Source organism: Python bivittatus, unplaced genomic scaffold (genome assembly GCF_059951505.1).
Source record: "Python bivittatus isolate LINGU-HERP-01145 unplaced genomic scaffold, Pbiv_v1 ctg000190_np1212, whole genome shotgun sequence".
Classification (NCBI taxonomy): domain Eukaryota; kingdom Metazoa; phylum Chordata; class Lepidosauria; order Squamata; family Pythonidae; genus Python; species Python bivittatus.
This window is the reverse complement of record NW_028277042.1, coordinates 21847484-21864251: the sequence shown is the minus strand read 5'-3', so window position 1 is coordinate 21864251 and position 16768 is coordinate 21847484. Positions and strand designations below refer to the sequence as shown.

Below are 16768 nucleotides of genomic sequence, written 5' to 3'. Positions count from 1 at the left end.
GGGGCAAGCAGCGCGAAGCCGAACCCAGGTGCCAGCAGCTGCCCAGCGCTTGTGCTCGATTTCCCCGTTTGGAAGACAAGGGAGTTTTTCCATTCCATAAAGGCCATGTGGAAGACTGAGCACAAGTGACCTCGAAGACTGTTGGTCAACACACGCCAGGAAAGGCTACAGCCCTCCGTTAACACAAAAATCCTCCCCGCCCCCCCACAAAGTCCGAAAAGGAGCCTTGAGCAGCCTGAGGGGTCTTTATTTGAAAGAGCATCCTGTTCTTGGTCAAGAGGAGCGGTCCAGACATTCTGTGGACAAAGGAGGGAGGTTTCGTTTCCTTGAATTCAGTCACCACAGCGGGTTTTTTAGCCAAACTCAGAGCTAACTCTGCATAAATCCACGAGGGGGTGAGGGAGGGGGCTCCCAGAGCTGGGGCAGCAATCTCCTGGCAGAGGACGCCACCTTCAAGCCCCGCTGAGCAGCAGAGAACGGGCCGTTCGTTCCCTTCTGTAGCGGTTCCCTTCTCTCTCCCTGGGAATGCAGGGTCACTTGCACACACACGCACACACGCTCACACCCTTCCTGGAGAAACACAAAACAAAGCAAGGTCAGGGGCAGCCTCCTCCCTCCCTCCCTCCCTGCTGACTCTGCCGTTCTTGCTAGTTGGGGCGGAAACCAGGGTTCCCGGTGCTGCAGAGGTGGGGTTCAAGGTGGCAGTTAAGCGCCTGCCTAGGATCTGGCGCCAGCAGAGCCGGAGGGAACCTGGGGCCGCTGAAGGGCCTCCACGGAGCCATTCGCTGGGAGGAAGTCCTGCTCGCCCTTTGGCTGCAGGCCACACGCAGCAGGCTTTTTCCAGAGTGGATGCGGCTACCGGGTCAGCCTACCCAAGCTGCGCCTTTCCCGGGCAAGGGACGTGCTCCTACACGCCGTGCACAAGAGTAATTCCTTGTGATTCTTCACGGGAACGGTTCAGAGAAAAGCACCCAAGTCTCCTGCCACCAGTCGATGCCAGAACTCCTGAGCCAAGAGGCCCAGCCGGTCTCAGCTGCCCAGGCACAGAAGTTAATTATTATGAGGGAGTGCCCCTCTTTCCTCCGCTCAAAGCAGCTTTCCCTGCCAGATAAATAATGGCGGAAAAACAAGCGACCTCAGGGATGCGGGAGGGAGGCTGCAGAGAAGACGGCGGCCCTGGGTGCCCGTGAACAGTTGCTCCTAACACCAGCAGCCCCCTGCTTCCGAAGGGAGGGGCACTGGGCAGCCCCCCTCAATGGACGATGCAAGGACAGCCTTTGCAGAGCTTCCTCGAGGTCTCTGCAGAGCGGCATCTTTATGTCCCAAATTTCTTCTGATAGACGGGCGGTGGCAGCTGGGCTTTGATGTCCATCAGGGGCCGCTCCACCACCACCAAAGAAGTATCATCCAGGAAATCCACAAACAGCAGAGGCTGGGTGGGGCGGGGGGGCAGAGAGAGAGAAAGCAAGCAGTAAAGTTAGAAGGGGCTCTCTTGGCACAGCTGGGTCCCCAAAGGGTGTCTAGCTGGGCCCCTCTGAGCAACCAAGCCTTGCGTGCCTGGTAGGGACAACCATCCTGAGGCGTCGAGCTCTCCGGCACTGCCAGCCACAAAAGCTCTTGTACCCACCCTCTGGACTTTCAGAGCTTCACGCCCATCTTGTGCCATGCACACACAGCCCCACAAGAGCCAGAGTGACTCAAAGGGCCGCTCTCAGCCACCAGCTCTCTGCTTCCCGCAGTAGCCAGGCAGAAGTAAAATTCACTACCCTGGTCCTGCAGCTGCCAAGAGCAAGAGCAGTGGCTTCCCTTAAGAGCCGAGTGCTCCTGATCAACTTGGAGAGGGAAGCTCTGCCTTGGCCCCTTGCTTCAGCCTCAGATGCAAGAACGGGAGGGGAGGGGAGGGGAGGGGGATTATGTCCTCCCCCCCCAGGCTGGCTACCAGAGCGCTGCCCCAGCCCTTGTGTGGACCTGCCTCCTGACAGAGAAACCTCTGACATATTCTGACGTAGCTTTTCCATGACACCAGCGCCCTTCTTGGGCTCGGGCAGAGGATGGCAGCATCCCTCCTGCTCTAATAATAGGCCAGGGGCATCCTCAGCTGGGGCTTCTGCAGCTGGCCATGACTTGCCCCCACTGGACCGTCCAACGTCCCCCCAAACCATTCCTGGCAGCGGCCTTCCCCATGTCCTTTGGCAATAAATTAGGAATGTGAACGGCAGATCAGCCATGCTCACAGAACCCACCAATCCTGGTTAATCCAACTGCCTGAGTTCTCCCACTGATCCCAAACTCACCCCTGGGCCTGGTCTTGCAGAACAGGGGGGCTTCCTAGCTCAGCAGGTGCTGCTTGCCCACCCCCCCACAAGGAGGGCCTTCCCTTCGGTTCTCTCTTGGCTCAGAGAGCTCACTGCTCAAAGACCAACCTGAAACCTCTTGCAGATCTTGAAGGCGTGGACGCGATTGCGCTGGGTCGTCTTCACGAGTTGTGCCTGTTTCTTTGAGGCCGCAGCATCCTCATGCAGCGGCTGGAGGAGCAAATTAAATGATAAAATGCAGAGCAGTCAGTATCTGAGCTGAAGCAGTTCCTTTAAGGCACATCTTGCTGAATGTGTCCAACGGCCTGGTTCACACTCTGTCCTAACCCCAAATCAAGCAGTAACGTTCTGGCTGAACCCAGTGAGAGAGGAAGCACCACCAAGCGGTGCCAACCGTTTGGGGGGGGGGGAAGGTATGCTATTCTCTGTTGCCATGGAGCTCAGGACGGATGTCTGAACCCTAGACCAGCATCCCTAAACAAAGACTTGGAACCTCCAGAATTGGCTAATCCACCCGGCTTATCTCGATGTGGGGTCAGCAACCCAAGTCCCCATTTCTGTGAGGCAGGAGCATCTGTGCGCAAACAACAGTGCGTTTGCCACTAAGGAAACAACCCAGCAGGCAGGACTGAAGAAGGGAGGGGCAGGAGAATGCGGGCACTTGTGCATCTTGCAGGGCAGACAGCCACGCTCAGTGCCACCACTCACTCACCAGCGATGTGTCCAGGATGCAGAACATGTACGTGTCATGGAGCAGGACGTGCGAGGGGTGCCTGGGGCGGAAGGCAATGTGGGTGATGGGCGTGTCTCGCTCCAGCCAATCCTTGTGCAGCCCCAGCTGCTGCAGCTTCCGGCTCCAGGGCGTGTACCCCTTGTCCCTGATGCTGAACTCAAACACCTGGAAGCAGGAAAGCCAGTAGGGGAGGGATAACTTCCCCACCCTCCTCAGATCCCGTTCTGAAGCCAGATCATCACCTCGGGATAAGAAGCGCCTCCCTCCCCCAACGCTGCATTCAGGGCTTGCAGGGAGCAAACTTTCCTCTGGCTGAAGACGTACTTTAGTGGAGGGTGTGTGCCTCTTAACTGCAGCTCGTTCCAGTGGAAACAAGACATTCTGCATCTAATTAGGATCGCTGATGGTAACCGGGGTGCTTCCTCCCAAACGGAACCCTTCCCCTTCCCGGCTCCAAAGCTGACCGTCCCCCACCAGGTTACTGCCAACTCTCCAGTAAGGACGCACGTGTAAGGCCAGCGCTGTCCTTGACTGGCCGGACTGGCATGGTCCGGAGCAGTTCTTTGGAAAGCTGTGTTCTTGGATGCAGGCCGTTGTACGTACCGAGCCCGCTTTGCCAAGCTTGGGAGGAGCAGCCCTTACCTGCTGATCCGAATGCGCGATGATGAGGTTATTGGTCACTGGATGGATTGCCAACGCAGTCACTGGGCACCCATATGACGGCACAGTACAGTGAAGCTGGGGAAGGAAGATGCTGCGGAATGAAAGAGAGCCCCTGCCTCGGGCCTTCCCCACTGCTAAAGCTGGCTTCTCCCCACCAGCCTTCCAGGCTCCTGGAAGCAACCAGCGGCTGAACCAACCTTCTGTTCTCGCAGAGGCCAGCCCAGTGACTCTGGGAGAAGGCCAGGGGCAGAGCAAGCGAGGTACCTGCAAACGCCCATTCCCCGGAACTGGCCACAAGACCCAGATTCCACCAAGGAAAGTGACTGAGGAAGCAGAACTTGATCTAAGCAGACTTGGCCTCCGGCTACCAAGCTTGCAGCTGGGCTTACCTTGGTGTTTTCCAAGTTATAGATACAGATATCCCGGTCCCCACCAGCTGCAGACAACCACTTGCCATCTGCGCTCACTGCCAGCTGATACACCGCTTCCGATCTCTCTGCAAGAAAGATACAGGCCTGGAGTTGAGCACTGCCCAGATTTCCTTCAGCAACCCTCTGCTTTAGATGCCCGGTAACTGCCGCCTTCCTTTCTTATTTGGGAGCATTTGCAGAAAACGTTTGCCTCTTCCTGCAGGTATTGTCAGTATGACTGAATCTAAAACAAGCCATTGTTACCCAAATTCGGACGAAGAGTGTGTAGGTGCTTGCAGGCCCCTGACTGCAAGAGTGAAAGTACATGCACGCAGCCACAATCCGATGCCACAAAAAGCCTGGTGGAGTCGCTGGAAAAAAGGAGGTGGTGGGCTGAGCCGTTCAGCTTGGGAGTCTTGAGGACCTTGGGAAAGCAAAAGAGGATTGACGTGGCTGCCTGGGCCCTCCAATCGCTCCCCCCTTTCTTCCAGGGAGGCTCAGCTAGCAGCCAGGGAACATTTCCAGCTGAACACTTCCATGCCCGTGGAAATCTCTCACTCACCCTGTTGATGGAAACTTGCTCGCCAGTGAGCTGAACCCGATGCAGATAGAACCTGGTAGCTGTGGAGTAGGCGATCCAGCTGCCGCACGGAGAGACGCAGCTGCTGCGGATATGCTCTGGGCCCTTCGATGAAGCAAGCAGAGCCAATCAGGACTGCAGGTGAGCTGCCCAGAGACGAGGCGTGTGCAGCTGACCCACAAAGGGCGGGATTCTCCAGAGACCCACCAAAGACAACGTGCTGCACAGACCTCTCTGGTTTGAAGTCAAAGGGGTATTTCCAATAGATGCCCACGCCATTCTTTCTTTGAACGGTGCTGCCTGGCCTGACTGCCTGGCCTGACTGCGAGGGACAAGGCAGCCAAGGGACAGAAACACCCCAGCCAGGGCTGGAAGGCAACTTTGCCCCAGCCGCAAGGAGGAGAAATCATGGCTTCTCACCTTGGCCTTCAGCTGGAGCAGGTTCTGGGGGGGGCAGGACACCGGCAAGACTTCGCCAGGCCTTCCTGCAAGAAGAAACAAGGTGACTTGCAGAGAGCCAGATGCCACCTGCCAGATGTCCTGATGCAGAGGAACGTGGCAAGAAGGTCCCGCTCCAATTGCCAAAGAGGGTGGTAGGGAAAGCAGGCTGCAGCTCTTGGCTGCGCCCATCACCTGCACGTTGGGACCTGTGCGTGTCCTCACCAAATGTGTTTGTGGTGCCGAGCCTCCAGAGCTCCAGGTGCTGGGGGTACTGGAAGAGGAGGAGACGGGCTCTCCTGGCACAGGAGACAAGGCACCTCTGCGAGAAGGAGAAAAGCCACCTGAATCGCCAGCGAAGGAGATAGCTGGCCCCACTGCCACGGGGATCCCGCCCCTCTCTCCAGGAGCGGCTTCCCTCAGCCAAGGAGAAGCGTGCAGTCCAGCTACTCACGTGAGGGAAGGCGACTATGCGGAGGGCAGCTTCGTAGGTCTTCGACTCCACCTTCTCCATCAGGGGTCGGATCACAAGTTGCCCATCCAGCCCTGCCAGAGGAGGATGGTGCCTGGCTCGTAAAGCCAATTCTCTTGCCCCTCACCAGGCGAGGGCTGGCTTTGTGCATCACCCCAAGGCCTCGGGATTATCATGATCTGAGCCAGGATGCCCTGGCTTCTCGAACAAACCATGGCTTAGCATAACATGTGATGTCATCCAGGCCACCTGGATGGCAATGGACCCAGGAACACTAGCCTGGAACACATCTGGTCTCCTCTGCCTGGCTGCGTCCCTTGGGTGGGGATACCGGCCCTGCCCATCCTCTACTACAGGCCGCAAAGGGTGAGAACTGGTGGCTGAGTTACAAGCCAGAGGTCTGGCTCCATACTGTACCTCCAGAGATGAATGCCGTGGCGGTGTGCGCCACTGTCCGCACATCATGAGTGTGATGCCGAAAGAGCCTGGTCCGCACCCAGTGGTGCTCAGAGCCGCCCAGCTTCACTGGTAGCAGCTGGAACTGATACACCGTTCCCTCCGACGTGCCCACAACAAGACTATCTTCTGCCTGAGAAGAAAGCCAGTCGATACCAAGAGGTGAGGACGTAGCTACCGTGAATGACGCAGGCCACAAGGGCCCTGCCTTGGTTCTGTGACTGCTGGGGAAGCGCCTCTGTACTAACTGGCTGGTGGGGTCTGACTAAGACCTACGCAGTTCCCCCTTTGGCCAGTCATACCAGCCAGCCAGATGCCTCAGGGAAACACCCGCTGGAGGAGATGGTGGCCCAGCCTTGTTCTGAGGCAGCCACAGCCTCAGACTGACCTTCTGCTTCCCCCCTTGCCAAACGGTGACCAACTTTATCACGTCAAACTGGGCTGGCACCATCAAGTGCCCACAAATTCCTTTCTAGAAAGGTGCGATCCAAGGGGGGCAGCACTCGCACTACCCTGGTTGAGTGGGAATCTGGTTCTGCTTCCCAGCTCCCCACAAGGCCTGAGTTGGAAATTGGCCATCCGGGTTTCAGCAGCCCATCCGTCTCGTTGGCCTGACTGCACCTGGCTGGAACACTGATAAATATTCAATTCTCCAATGGCACGTCAAGACGCATCTTCCTGTCCTTTCTGTCAGGATTTGCAAACCACTACCCGTGTTTTGCAACTCTCACCCACCTCAGCCACGGCCACCGAAAGCACTGCAGCTTTGCTGATGGGATGCTTGGAGAGCAGGGTGCCCATCTCCGAATCCCAGAACTGCACTTTTCCAGCAGAGTCCACACTGACCACTGTGCCATCTGAAAGGAAGGCCAGGTCCCACACCAGGCATTTTGGGCTGGGGGAGCCTTGCAGACGTCTTTCCACCAGTATCTGCCGGCTGACGTGGCCTAGGAAAGAAGCATCCGGGATGTTCAACCGCGGTGGTTAAAAACCAGCCAAGCTCAAAGGTGACTGGGAGAAACAGTTGCTCAAACAATGCCACGGAAAACTCTCTTCCACTGCACCAATCTCTTTACCTACCTGGAGCCCCCACATACCTGATGTACTCCCCCATCTCCTTTCAGAAGAGGAGCATCTACCGAAATTGAACCCAGGACCCTTTGTGCCACGAAGCCACAGTGCCTCCAAAGCAGAACAGGATCCAGTGACCACAAAGTCCTGTCCCCGCCTCTGTCAGGCGCAGCTGAGGCAGTCAAGAGAGCACCATCCCTCACCTTCACCGTCACAACGGATCACGGACCCCCTTGGCAGCCCAGGCAGATCCCTCCCGGACGTTCCTGCCCATCGCCTCTCTCGGTCCCAGGTCCAAACTAGTTGGAGAACTCACCGGATTTGATATCAAAGATGTAGAAGCGGTCAATGGAGCCAGCTGCAATCCTGGTCCCAGACGGATGCCACGAGAGAGAGAGGATGCGCTCTGCGGGAGGAGAGGGGCAGGACGTCAGCCCCAGGGGCCGGAGCAGCCCAGGCGGCGCGGCTCCCCCGCACCGAACCGAACCGAACCGAACCGCAGGCCTGAACCCGGGCGTCCGGACGAGGCCGCCTCTGGCACCCGGCACCCGCTGGACTCCTGCCGGGGGCACCTCTTCTGCAACTTCACTCCCCGCACGACGGGGACGGGTCGATCTGTCGCCGTTCTGGCTCCGCCCGGCAACCGCAACTACGGGCGAAGCGTCGAGGGATCCGAGCACCGCGGTCGCGGCGCCGCGTAAAGCCCGGGAGAAACCGAAAGCTTAGCCCGGAGCCGCGCTCGGCCAGAGAAAAAGGCCCGAAGGGGCGCGGCCCAGCTCAGCCTGCCGCCCTCCCCGCGGGCAACCCCGTGCCCCGAGCGCGCCCTTCCGGGGCCCCGACCTTTCTGCCGGTCCAGCTGCCTCTCGAACTGGATGCGGTCGGGCAGGACCTGGAAGAGCTTGACGGAGCCGTCCTCGCAGCCGACCTGCGGAGGCGAGCGGAGCGTCAGCGCCTCCCGGCCCGAGGAAGCGGCCTCCCCGCGCCCCCCCCGCCGTGGAGCGCCCTCGGGAGGGCCCGGCACGCACCGCCAGCTGGGCCCCGGGGGGGTCGGCCGCCAGGCTCCAGAGCGGCCCCCCGAAGGCCTCGAGCGAGCTCTTGACGCGCAGCCTCTCCAGGTCGTACTCGACCAGCGCCCCGCCGAGCCCGGCGCCGAAGAGCCGCTCGCCCGCCGCCCAGCACAGCGCCTCCGGCACGCGCGCCTCGTGGCCCGGGATCACCTGCGGGGAGAGCAGCCGTGAGCGCCCGGCCCGGCCCGGCCCGGCCCGGCCCGGCCCGGCCAGGCCCGCCGCCGCCCGCCGCCCGCCGCCCGCCGCCCGCCGCGAACCTTCTCCTGGGCGCCGTTGGCCTGCAGGTCGTAGAGCTCCACGGCGCCGTCGAGGCGGGCGGCGGCCAGGCGGCGGCGCGGCGGGCGGGCGCCGGGGGCGGCCAGGCAGCGGACGCCCGCGGGCACGAAGGCGAAGAGCCGCGCGCGGTGCACCTGGAACTCGCCCATGGCCGGCGCGCTGCACGTGGCCGCCGGCCCGGAAGCGGAAGCGGGGGCGAGGGGCGGGGCGAGGGGCGGGTGCTCGGCGGCGCCATGGTGCAGTTGGCCGTGCGCCGCTGCGTCTCGGCGCGGCCCGGCCCGGCCGGCTCCTCTTGCGGGGCGGCGGCGGAGTGGCTGCTGCTGGAGCTGCAGGGGCAGCTGGAGGCGCGCGGCGGCAGCGGCGGGCTGGCCGGGAGGCTGCTGGGGGACCTGCACTACACCCAGGAGGTCAGCGCGGGGCCGGGCCGGGGGCGGCCGGGCGGGCCGGGCCGGGCCGGGCCGGGCCGACGCGACGCTGACCGCTTTCCCTCCGCGCAGGGAGTGCCGGTGCTGATTGTGGGCCACCACGTCCTCTACGGGAAGGTGGTGCGGCTGGAGAAGGCCGTGGCCGTCCTGCGCAGAGCGGCCGCCGCCCCCGAGGGCCGCCGCGGCCCCTCCGCCTACGAGGTCGCCGCGCTCATCCGGACGAAGCTGCTCTTCAAAACGCGCCCGAAGCCCATCATCCCCAGCGCGGCCAAGAGGGCCTGAGGCGCGCCGGGGACCAGAACGCCGCCTCCGGCTTTCCGCCTGGCCGGCGGGGCTGGGGGAAATGCATCGATTTCTGGCAGAAATGGGGCCGCTCCGGAGCTTTATTCTGTTCGCTTTGGGGAAACCACAGAACCGCGGGCCGCTCTGTTTGCAAAGCTTTATTATTGTAACAAACGTGGTAAAAAAAAAAATCCAAACTTTTTTTTTAAAGAAAATAAATAAGTTTGCAAATAACTTTAAGTGTTTAACTAGCGTCATTACCAACGAGTACAAAAGCTTCTAAAAATCCAAGAGGAACCCGAGTGGATCAGCCTGCAAAAGGAGGCACAGGAAGGCTGGAGAAGCAGCAGCAGCAGCAAAAAAGCAGCACGTCCAGGCTTTCCTTGCTGAAAAGGAAGCGCGCCCAGAAGAGTGGGTGGATTGTGGCGCTCTGCTTCTCACCCACGCGGTTTGGCCTTAGCCAGCCTGAAGACTAAGCAGTTTGGTTTGGCAGGTCTTTGCGAAGAGCGGCAGCATCTGCTCCTGGGCTGTCCCACCAAGGCGGTCTTGAGGCCTCTGCGAAAGGCAGCACCGGAAGAACCTCCCTCCTTCTCCCGCCACCCTGTGAGGACCCTTCATTCTCCGCAGCAGCCCCCAGAACCGTGACTTGGAGCGCTAGGCCTAGCAAGAAGCGTCTTAGGCGAAGATGCTGGAGCAGTACTAAGCTGTACTGCACCGCAAAGCGGTTGCTGTGCGGACTTGAGACCGGCTGGAGTTAAAGCACAGAGGACAGAAAACCCTGTTGTGAGTTCCTGAAGGCTCTTGGGATTTGTACAAAGGAAAGGCTCGATCCTCTTGATCGCTTGGCGAATACACCATTTCAAGCCAAAAACAAAAAACTCAAGCAGACGATTTGCTCATTCCCCACAAAACCCTCAAACTGCATATCAGAAGCAAAACATGTAAATCAACCCTGTTTTGCAAAATACCTAGTTACAGGACAGGAGTCGCTGGTTACAGAGTGCTGAATTTCTTAACATAAAATGTTCTACACCAGGCAGGAATGTGCCTAACTGGAGAATGGTGTATATAAATACCATTTTTTGGTTTGGAAATTAATGCCCTTAGGAGACCAAAGTAGAGGTGCTCTGCTACCTGTCTGCCAGTCTGAGTCAATGCAGCTGCCCTCCGAGAGTTGTGGGGTCAAGCCATGTGATGGGGCAGCAGCATGAGAGTCCTGTGTGTGCAGCACCTGCCTCCCACACCCCCACACGCCACAGAACTGAAGGTGGCTGAAGAGTTTGGGCATTGGCTAGGACTGAGAACAGTTAGGGAACACACACACACAACCCAGGAGATCTGTATACAGCCAGCCTGTGAAGCTTCCGCTAATTCTCCAACACAGAGCTCTCCAGACATGCTGAAGTTTAATTGCTGGCTGGGGATCATGGGACTTGAAGCTCCACACACCTGGAAGGCAGGAGATCAGTAAAAGCTGTATTAGTGCTTTCACTGAGCAGGAAAGGCCACACCTGGAATAGGGAGGTTCCTGAGCAAATGCAGCACCTCTCCAGCTTAACATTTTGCCATTTTACCAAGTTTTGTCAGTCCATGCAACCTAACTTACATTCTTTTAAATTTCCATGGTATACAGCTTACCCGTATATTTCTGATAAGCTGGAAAAAAAAAATTTTTTTTGTTAGAAGCGGAGCACAAGCTGGCAGCAGACGCACAAGGCAGGTAGCTCAAGAAGCTTCTCTGAATGTTGCTGAGACAGTTTAAAATATTGCTCAAAATGTAGAAACTTGCTTTTTAAAAAAAATGTAAAAGCATGCAGAAATTCTGAATTTCAGGAATCCCCCTCTGCTGGCCTGAAACTGGAAGAACCGCCTTTCCTCTACGCTCCAGGAGGGGGCAGGCAGGATCTGCATGACTGAGCATCTGAGCAAACCTGTGCCAACCTGTGCCTGCCAGTTAAGACGCTAGCAAAGCAGGAAGCTGGCGAGGGGGGCCGACGTGTTCCCTCTCAGCGGAGTGGGCTGTTTGCAGTAAAAGCTGCCGCAGCTCCTGAACTAGAAGCCCTATGAGTTCCCCTCCAGCCCTGTAGCCCCTTATTGCTAAAGGAGGGGGGGCAAGGTGTGTTAAGGGTGGAGCAGTTTAAGCAAGAGAGCAGGACAGGAGCCTGCGAAGCACCACTGCTGCCCCTCAACCCCCTTGTTCTCCCAGCTGGAAGTAGCACCGCAGGTGGATCTGTAGAAAACCCCCGGAGAGTTACGAGGATGAGAGGTGGGGACAGAGGTAGAATGTCCGAGTAGTACGCACAGTAGCGTACGACCACGTGGATGCGGACAGGAACAAACCCCAGGCCTAACCAAGCACCCTTGAATTAGGTGTCATACGTGTGCTTGGTAGCATGTAAATCAAGCTGATGGAAAATCAAGAGTAGCTGTGAGACAATGTGCTCCTCCAGCTGAGGCCTCCCCTTCTGTAGCTGCCACGTGGGGCCGTTCGGGGAGCCTGGGAAATTTCCAAGTCCTGTTTCTGGTGGGCAGCTTGTTCAGTGCTCTTTCACAAAAAGGAGGTTTCTGGCCTTCACACACCTCGTCCTTCCTGCAGCGAAGCAACCAGAAGAAACCATATCGCATTCCCTACAGACACATACACCAAAGAGGGCCTGGGTAGACCCCCCGCCCCGGAGGCTTCCCTTAGGAGGCAGCCACCACTGCCACGCACTCAGGAGAATGCCACTCTAGCACCCTCGGGAAAGTTGTTCACATAGGAGGGCTGGTGAGCCTGCTGGTAGGGACCTTCACGGGAGTCTGAGGGCGTCCTTCTGCCAGGCAGCGGCCCTTCAGCAAGGTCCTAGAGCAGAAACGTTTCAGATTGCTGAGTCTGCCAGCTGCTTCCCAGACTGACAACGTGAAGGCTGTCTCAAGTAGGGCGGGGCCAGCCCTTCCCACACATCTCAGCCGCACAGGGAAACCGCTAGTCCATGGGGATTCTTGCACCGGCTCCCCCCCATCTTCGTTCTCCTGCGGCGTCACACCTCTGCAAGTGCCAAGCTGTACTGCTCCTGCGGCTTGCTGCAGCGCCTGGCCACGATGGCCAGGTAGAGGGTGAGCAGGGCCACCCAGTAGCAGGCATACAAGATGGCCCCCGAGATGAGGAAGACCAGCTCAGTGTCTGTGAAAAGATCCTGGCGGCAGGCCGTGTAAGCCAGCCCGCCCAGCAGCACCGCCACCCAGACGGAGACGGGGATGAGGCCAATGGAGTTGACCACAATTGTCTTCCTCCCAGAGGTGCCCCAGCCGGACTTTGTGATGGTGGCGATGGCAAACATTTTGGCTGGCAGGAGGCTGGACATGTACAGCAAGGAGTAGAGGGACATGAAGATCATCTCAGCGTTGCCCCGCAGGAAGCAGGCATAGGTGGCCTTGACGATGCCCACCAGCTGCACCGTCAAGAGGAAAAGAAGGATATTCCAGACACGGCCACGGTAGAAGAGCTGGATGACGGTGGCAATGAGGAAGAATGGGAAGAAGCCGGTGACCACAGACTCGTAGGTCATCCAAAGGTGGTGCTTGTGGAACCAGAGCGCGTTGTAGAGCCACTCCCGGAAATAGGACTTGCTCCAGCGGGTCTGCTGGTTGAGCCAGCGCAGGTAGTGGGTGGGGGTCTCAGTCAGGCACCTGGAGCGAGCCGTGTACTTCGTCTGGTACCCCAGGCTCAGGACACGGTTGGTGAGGTGCCGGTCGTCCCCAAAACTGCACTTGCTACCCAGGAAGGTCTGGTTGTACCAGTCTTCCAGGAACCGCTGCAGCAGAGAGTTGCGGTACATACCCAGGGGCCCGCTGATGCACTGGACGCACCCAAAGTAGGACTGGCAGGCCCGCTCCACGTTGAATGCCATCCAGTATCGCACGCTGCTCAGGAAGGAGATCCACGAGTCGTACTTGTTGAGGATCTGGAACAGAAGGAGAGACTTTGGCACTGCCCTGATCTTACCTATCCTTTCTCCGACTTCAGTTTCCCACGAGCATGCTGATCCATGGTGTGTCTAATAAGTGTTTACTAAATAAACCACTTAGCTAGGACTGCGCACAACACTATGCCATAACCATAGTCTGCAATGGCTGAGTTTAACTGAGCAAAGCGTGAGTAGGCATGTCGTAGTGTTGCAAACAGTCCCAGGATTAAACTGGTGGGTCAGATTCTAAGAGAACAGAGAAATCAGGGCTGGGCAGAAAAAGAGGCTTGCCCTCCCATGGGACCACCCCCCGCGCTCCCTGAGCTGTCATACTCCAGCAGGTCCATACCTGGACATCTCCACCGACACCACCGACATGGGAGTCCTCCTCCAGGATCCGGAGCATCTCCACTGTGCAGGCTGGATCCAGAACAGTGTCCGAGTCACACACCTGCCCAGGAGAAAGGTCCATCATGGCCCAAGGGAAGGTTTACACATGGGGAACTTTTCTTCCTTTAGTAACACTGTAAAAAGGGTCTCTCCCACGGGGAAACAGCATGGGTGCATGGAGGGGTAGGGTAATGCATGGGTGGTTCCAAGGAGCATTGTCCAACTGGCATGCAGCAAATCTCCCTTCGTGGGGAGGGATAAGGAAAGGGAGAATGTGCCCCATGCCCTTTACATGTGAATGGGAAAGAAGGGAAATGCCCTCTCCTGGAGAACTGCTAGAAAAAGATATGACAAGTCATACGAGCCCCACCCAGAAGGGGCAGGAAGGAGGCTAGGGAATGTGCCATCCACTAGCATGTCTCTCCCAAGAATAAGTCCCTTCTTACCTGTGAACTGGGGAAGGTGCCTCCTTACTCTGCTTCCCTTGCAAGCTCCGAGCACCACATGTTTGGGAGAGCCAGCCTTCTAGCCTGAACCCATTTGGGCTTCAGTATTCTAACACCTGTTTTCTTCTTTGATATTTGGGGGACGGGAGGCAGTGGCAGAACAACAGGAGAAAGAATAAGGAAGGGCTTCCATCCTGGCACCCACCTGCACATAATCCACCGAGTCCCCGAGGGCACGGAAGGCCGTGTACATCACTTCCCGCTTCCCACCCCACTTCTGCATGATACAGGAGTAGGTGTGGTGGCGGACGAGGTTCTGGACGTGCTGCATGGCCTTCAGGTGGCCACCCTCGGTCTCGCCCATCCCCTGAGCGTGGAAGTTGCTGTTCCAGATGTAGCAGCTGGTCTGCTCGGAGCCCATCACTTCGTTGAAGATGTCCAGCATGTAGGCGTCCTCCTCCCCGTTGCCATCCACGACCATCACCACCTTGAGGCCAGGGAAGGAGACACGCTGGATGGAGCGCAGGCATTTGCGCAGGTAGTCAGGGTCCTCTTGGTAGGCAGCGATGCAGAGGGCCACCGAGGCTTGAAGCTTCAGGGGCCGCCCCTCCAGGCGCATCTGCCGGTGCTCCAGGAAGGCAAAGAAACTCTGGACGAAGAGATGGAGGCCCAAGATGGCTCCGTACAGCCCGAAGGACAGGTAATGCTGCTCTGTGTGGATGAACTGGTAGCCCGTGACGTAGGCAGCCAGGATGCCCCCCAGCACAGTCACGGCAAAGAGGGTGGTCCCCAAAACACGCAGGGCTGTGGGGAGGCTCACGGGCATCTGCAGGAGGAAGGGGGAGAGGCCTGCTTAGAGGGCTGGTAGCACCCTCTCACCCCGTGTCGCCTGTGCCCCCAATCCCATCCTGGCACCCCTTTCTGGTGAGAACTTGGGTGGGAGACCCGCACCTGCACCGCTGCTCCTTCCCCACCAGCCAGCCCCGAAGGAGGCCTGCTGCTGAGCTTGGCATTCCGCTCGAGCGGGGCCGTTCCTCTAGGGACCTGGGCGGGCAGGGGGATAGACTTGCCCAGTTCTGCTGCCTGAGACCCGTCGGAGCACCTAGCACATGGAGCGCTCGCTCCGCGCACAAGCCCGCCCAGCCGGAGAGACCCGAGAGGGGAGCATCGCGTGCGCGCAGCGCTGCCTGCTCCGAGTTGGCTCTCAGGTCCTGGGCAGGGTGGCGAGGCAGTGGCTGCTGGCCTTTCCTGCGCCTCATCTGCTACCCAGGAGGGCCCTTCTGAAGGCCAGCGGAGCTGCCTCTCCGGGCGGCAGCAGTGCAAACGGGGGCGGCAGGACGGGGGGTGTGCGGACAGAAGGGGCGGCTGCAACACGTCTGACCGCTCCCTCTTGCCTGGTCCGCGCTGCCCTCCCCTCCCGCCACCTCCTCTGACAGCAGCGACAGGTCCTTCGTCGCCGCCTCTCCTGCCATGCAGCCCGGAGACGGTGCCAGCCAGGCGCCTCTTCCTGAACCTTGCCCGGAATCCCTCGAGGAAAGCGATGCGCCCCCCGCCCGAAGTGCCAAGGGACAGCAGGCCACCGCGGAGCATGTGCAGAGCGCGCCCTCCCCATCCCCAGAATCGTCGGACGGGTGCACCCGAAGCAGGGTCCGCGCCGGGGATCCCCCTCCCGCCTCCTCTCGGGAGCCCGACCCACCGTGCCGCGGCGTTCTCTCTCGGGCTCCGAGCAGCGCAGCGTTTTAAAGCGCCCCGACCCGGGAGAGCGCCCTGCCCCGCCCGCCCCGCCCCGCCCCGTCGGGAGGAAGCCCCCTCGGCGAAGAGGAGGGGCAAGAGCGCGACCTGCCTCCCTCCGCAGGTGCTCTCGCCCCCCGCCCCTCCCCGCCCCGCCCCGCCCCGCCCCGCGGGTGGAGCAGGCGCTGCCGTGGGAAAAGGTCTCGGCCGCGCAAAGGCAGCGAGCTGGAGCCCCGCAGATGCGGGTGCGAGGCCGGTCTCGGCGGCCAGGGCCAGCGGGAGGACGAAGGCGGCTCGGCTCGGCTCGGCTCGGCTCGCCGCTCAGCCTCCTTTTTCAGGCGGGCCGCGCTGAATTACAGATGCGGCGGCGGCGGCGGCGGCGGCGGCGGCCGTCGGGGGAGGACGTCCTCCGTGGCTCCCGGCTGGGCAGGCAGAGGAAGCTGTTCTCCCGGTCACGCGCCCTGCAGGGCCCGGCTGCGAAGGCCTTCCTCCGATGGCACCTGCCGGCCAGACTTACTCCCGGGGCTTGCATTGCGCAAATCCCAGTTTAGCGGTCCGCTGACCTACAGAGACCCCACTCAAGCTACAGATCAGGGGTGCCTCCAAGGACATGCAGCTCGCCAGCGAAGGGCAATAAAAGTGGCGGAGCGGCAATCACACCGACGCCCCCTTAGTCAGTTTTCAGTGACGGAGGGGGTGGGGAGCCAAGGCTGTCCTGGCTTCTGATGGTCCTGCTGCCCTCCAGCCCTCCCTCGAGGGCACCCCACTGGTGCACTGCTGGCCCGATCCAGCCGCTTCTTAGGCTCTTGCACCAACTGTCCTTACCTACTCACACCAGATTTCATAGGCTCCCGACACCTCCCCTGCAAATAACTTTACAACCAGGGGTGGGACAGAACAAATGTAATCCGCGCCTGGATATCCCAGGCAGGTCCCAAGAAGCACTTTCCTGACTGGGCAATTCCTCTTTAAGTGTCTCAAGGCGCGGCTCACCTGCGTGAGAACCAACAGTCCACGCGGCCCTTATTCTAAGAGGCTTTGGGCTCAGAAGGGCCCCTGCTTGGTT

General features: G+C 59.5%; 3 protein-coding genes across 3 annotated transcripts; 1 reads left to right on the top strand and 2 right to left on the bottom strand.

Annotated features, from left to right (window-relative positions):
* Window positions 1–231: 231 nt before the first annotated feature.
* UTP4 (UTP4 small subunit processome component) lies at window positions 232–8661 on the bottom strand. The gene is made up of 16 exons (XM_088136311.1): window positions 8463–8661; window positions 8164–8355; window positions 7979–8063; window positions 7455–7544; window positions 6803–7014; window positions 6029–6200; window positions 5594–5685; window positions 5365–5461; window positions 5122–5186; window positions 4684–4806; window positions 4386–4545; window positions 4101–4207; window positions 3691–3786; window positions 3028–3213; window positions 2424–2525; window positions 232–1432 (listed from the first exon to the last, which is right to left on the bottom strand). The coding sequence occupies exons 1-16, from the start codon at window positions 8628–8630 to the stop codon at window positions 1316–1318; spliced, it is 2064 nt and encodes a 687-aa protein (XP_087992437.1). The 5' UTR covers window positions 8631–8661; the 3' UTR covers window positions 232–1315.
* A 16-nt stretch (window positions 8662–8677) lies between these two features.
* CHTF8 (chromosome transmission fidelity factor 8) lies at window positions 8678–9373 on the top strand. Its single transcript, XM_088136329.1, has 2 exons — window positions 8678–8888; window positions 8979–9373. Exons 1-2 carry the CDS (start codon window positions 8715–8717, stop codon window positions 9186–9188), a joined length of 384 nt encoding a protein of 127 aa, XP_087992455.1. The 5' UTR covers window positions 8678–8714; the 3' UTR covers window positions 9189–9373.
* A 188-nt stretch (window positions 9374–9561) lies between these two features.
* HAS3 (hyaluronan synthase 3) lies at window positions 9562–15148 on the bottom strand. Its single transcript, XM_007444745.3, has 3 exons — window positions 14177–15148; window positions 13485–13586; window positions 9562–13132 (listed from the first exon to the last, which is right to left on the bottom strand). Exons 1-3 carry the CDS (start codon window positions 14795–14797, stop codon window positions 12209–12211), a joined length of 1647 nt encoding a protein of 548 aa, XP_007444807.1. The 5' UTR covers window positions 14798–15148; the 3' UTR covers window positions 9562–12208.
* Between the last annotated feature and the right edge of the window lie 1620 nt (window positions 15149–16768).

Excerpts from the sequence above, each read along its gene's own strand:
- UTP4 (XM_088136311.1), bottom strand. The coding sequence starts at position 8,630 with ATGGGCGAGTTCCAGGTGCACCGCGCGCGGCTCTTCGCCTTCGTGCCC. Across the intron at positions 7,545-7,978 it reads GCAGCTGGACCGGCAGAAAG|AGCGCATCCTCTCTCTCTCG; the intron begins GTCGGGGCCCCG and ends CTCCTCCCGCAG. Across the intron at positions 3,787-4,100 it reads ATAACTTGGAAAACACCAAG|CTTCACTGTACTGTGCCGTC; the intron begins GTAAGCCCAGCT and ends TTCCTTCCCCAG.
- CHTF8 (XM_088136329.1), top strand. The coding sequence starts at position 8,715 with ATGGTGCAGTTGGCCGTGCGCCGCTGCGTCTCGGCGCGGCCCGGCCCG. Across the intron at positions 8,889-8,978 it reads ACCTGCACTACACCCAGGAG|GGAGTGCCGGTGCTGATTGT; the intron begins GTCAGCGCGGGG and ends CCCTCCGCGCAG.
- HAS3 (XM_007444745.3), bottom strand. The coding sequence starts at position 14,797 with ATGCCCGTGAGCCTCCCCACAGCCCTGCGTGTTTTGGGGACCACCCTC. Across the intron at positions 13,587-14,176 it reads ACTCGGTGGATTATGTGCAG|GTGTGTGACTCGGACACTGT; the intron begins GTGGGTGCCAGG and ends TCTCCTGGGCAG. Across the intron at positions 13,133-13,484 it reads GTGTCGGTGGAGATGTCCAG|ATCCTCAACAAGTACGACTC; the intron begins GTATGGACCTGC and ends CTTCTGTTCCAG.